This window comes from Phaseolus vulgaris, chromosome 3 (assembly GCF_051622355.1).
Source record: "Phaseolus vulgaris cultivar YP4 chromosome 3, ASM5162235v1, whole genome shotgun sequence".
Taxonomy (NCBI): domain Eukaryota; kingdom Viridiplantae; phylum Streptophyta; class Magnoliopsida; order Fabales; family Fabaceae; genus Phaseolus; species Phaseolus vulgaris.
In genome coordinates, this window is record NC_143500.1 from 22,609,936 (window position 1) to 22,611,782 (window position 1,847).

Below are 1,847 nucleotides of genomic sequence, written 5' to 3' on the forward strand. Positions count from 1 at the left end.
TGTCCAGATTTGTGTCAGCAGGGGGAGATATGGGGCATCCCTTTTTCCAGTGTCTAAAGAGAAATAGCAGGTTCGTTTGGACCAAGGAGTGTGAAAAGTCATTCCTCAAGTTGAAGGAATACTTGGCCAGCCCACCAGTACTGTGCAAGCCATAGCTAGGCACCCCGCTTCGCCTGTACTTCGAAGTTACAAATCGGGCGATCAGTTCGATCCTCGTTCAGGAGCAGGATCAGGAGGAAAAACCAATATACTTTGTGAGAAAAGTTTTGCAAGGGCCTGAGGTGAGATACCAGACCATAGAGAAGGCAGCCTTGACAGTAGTGCTTTCAGCGCGGAGACTTCGCCACTACTTCCAGAGCTTCACTGTAATTGTGATGACAGACCTGCCCATTCGCAAGCTCTTACAGAAACCCGATGTGGCAGGACGAATGGTGCGTTGGGCGGTTGAGCTATGAGAGTTCAACGTGCACTACGAACTCAGGAGACCTTGCTGACTTTGTAGTAGAGCTCTCCTCGGCAGCCACACACCAAGAGGAAGCGAGTTTCAGGTGGGTCCTCTCCGTAGATGGGTCCTCTAACCAACAGGGTAGTAGGGCTGGTGTCATCTTGGAAGGACCAAATGGGTTGTTGATCGAGCATGCCCTACAGTTTGCTTTCAAGGTCAATAACAACCAGGCGGAGTATGAGGTCCTGATAGTTGGAATGTTGCTAGCCAAAGAGATGGGGGCGAAGAGTGTCTCCTTATTAGTAACGGGGAAGGTTACGGGAGAATACCAGACCAAGGACCCCTAGATGACCGCATACCTACAGTATGTCCAGATTCTCAAGGAGACTTTTGAGTTGTTCAAATTAGTACATGTCCCCCGGGAACAGAATGCACGAGCTGACTTGCTAGCAAAGCTCGCCAGCTCAGGCAAAGGGGACAGACAGAGGACAGTCATACAGGAGACCCTAAGGACACCTCGAACGACCACAGACAGCACAACAGAAGTCCAACAAGAAGTCCAGCAGATAAGCACTTCAGAAGGCGTTAAGAGGAGTCATCGGTCGTTGACTCAAGAAATGTTGAAAACGTCCATAATAAACTCATACGCGTTATCTAGGGAAAAGTCGTTGCATGTTTGCCTAGTTGAAGAAGGAGAAAACTGGATGACACCCGACCGACACTACTTGGCTGATAGGATACACCCGCTGGAGCCCACAGAGGTTAGAGTAGTCAAGAAAAATTCGAGCAAATACACCTTGATCGACGAGGATTTGTTCAGACATGGGTATACTCACCCTATCCTGATATGTGTAAGTGGTGAACAGTACACACGCATTATGGCAGAACTTCATGAAGGGATATGCGAAAGTCACATCGGTGGCCAAGCTCTCTCGTCAAAGGCCATTCGTGCAAGATACTACTGGCCAACTATGAGGGAAGATTGCACGAGGTATGCACAGTGATGCAAGCAGTGACAACAACATGCTGACTGGCACAAGGCGCCCCCAAAGGAGTTGAGATCGATTCATAGCCCATGGTCGTTTCTTACCTGGGGAATCGACATCCTAGGACCATTCCCTTTAGCGGTGCGACAGATGAAGTACCTTGTGGTAGCCATTTAGTACTTTACAAAGTGGATAGAAGTTGAGCCAGTTGCGCAAATCACAGCCCACAAGATCCAACACTTTTTGTGGAAGAACATAGTATGTCATTTTGGAGTCCCAAAACGTTTGGTGTTCGACAATGGCACCCAATTTGCAACCAACAGTTGGGCAAGTTGTGCATAAAGCTTGGAATAAAGCAGGTGGTTACATCAGTCGAACACCCCAGACAAATGGGCAGGTCGAGTCTGCCAACCAAG

The 1,847-nt window shown here is 48.7% G+C and overlaps 1 protein-coding gene across 1 annotated transcript; it reads left to right on the forward strand.

The window, feature by feature from the left end:
- The first annotated feature begins 792 nt into the window (after positions 1-792).
- On the forward strand, positions 793-1,449 carry LOC137839329 (uncharacterized). Its single transcript, XM_068648450.1, has one exon. It carries the CDS (start codon positions 793-795, stop codon positions 1,447-1,449), a length of 657 nt encoding a protein of 218 aa, XP_068504551.1.
- The last annotated feature ends 398 nt before the right edge of the window (positions 1,450-1,847 follow it).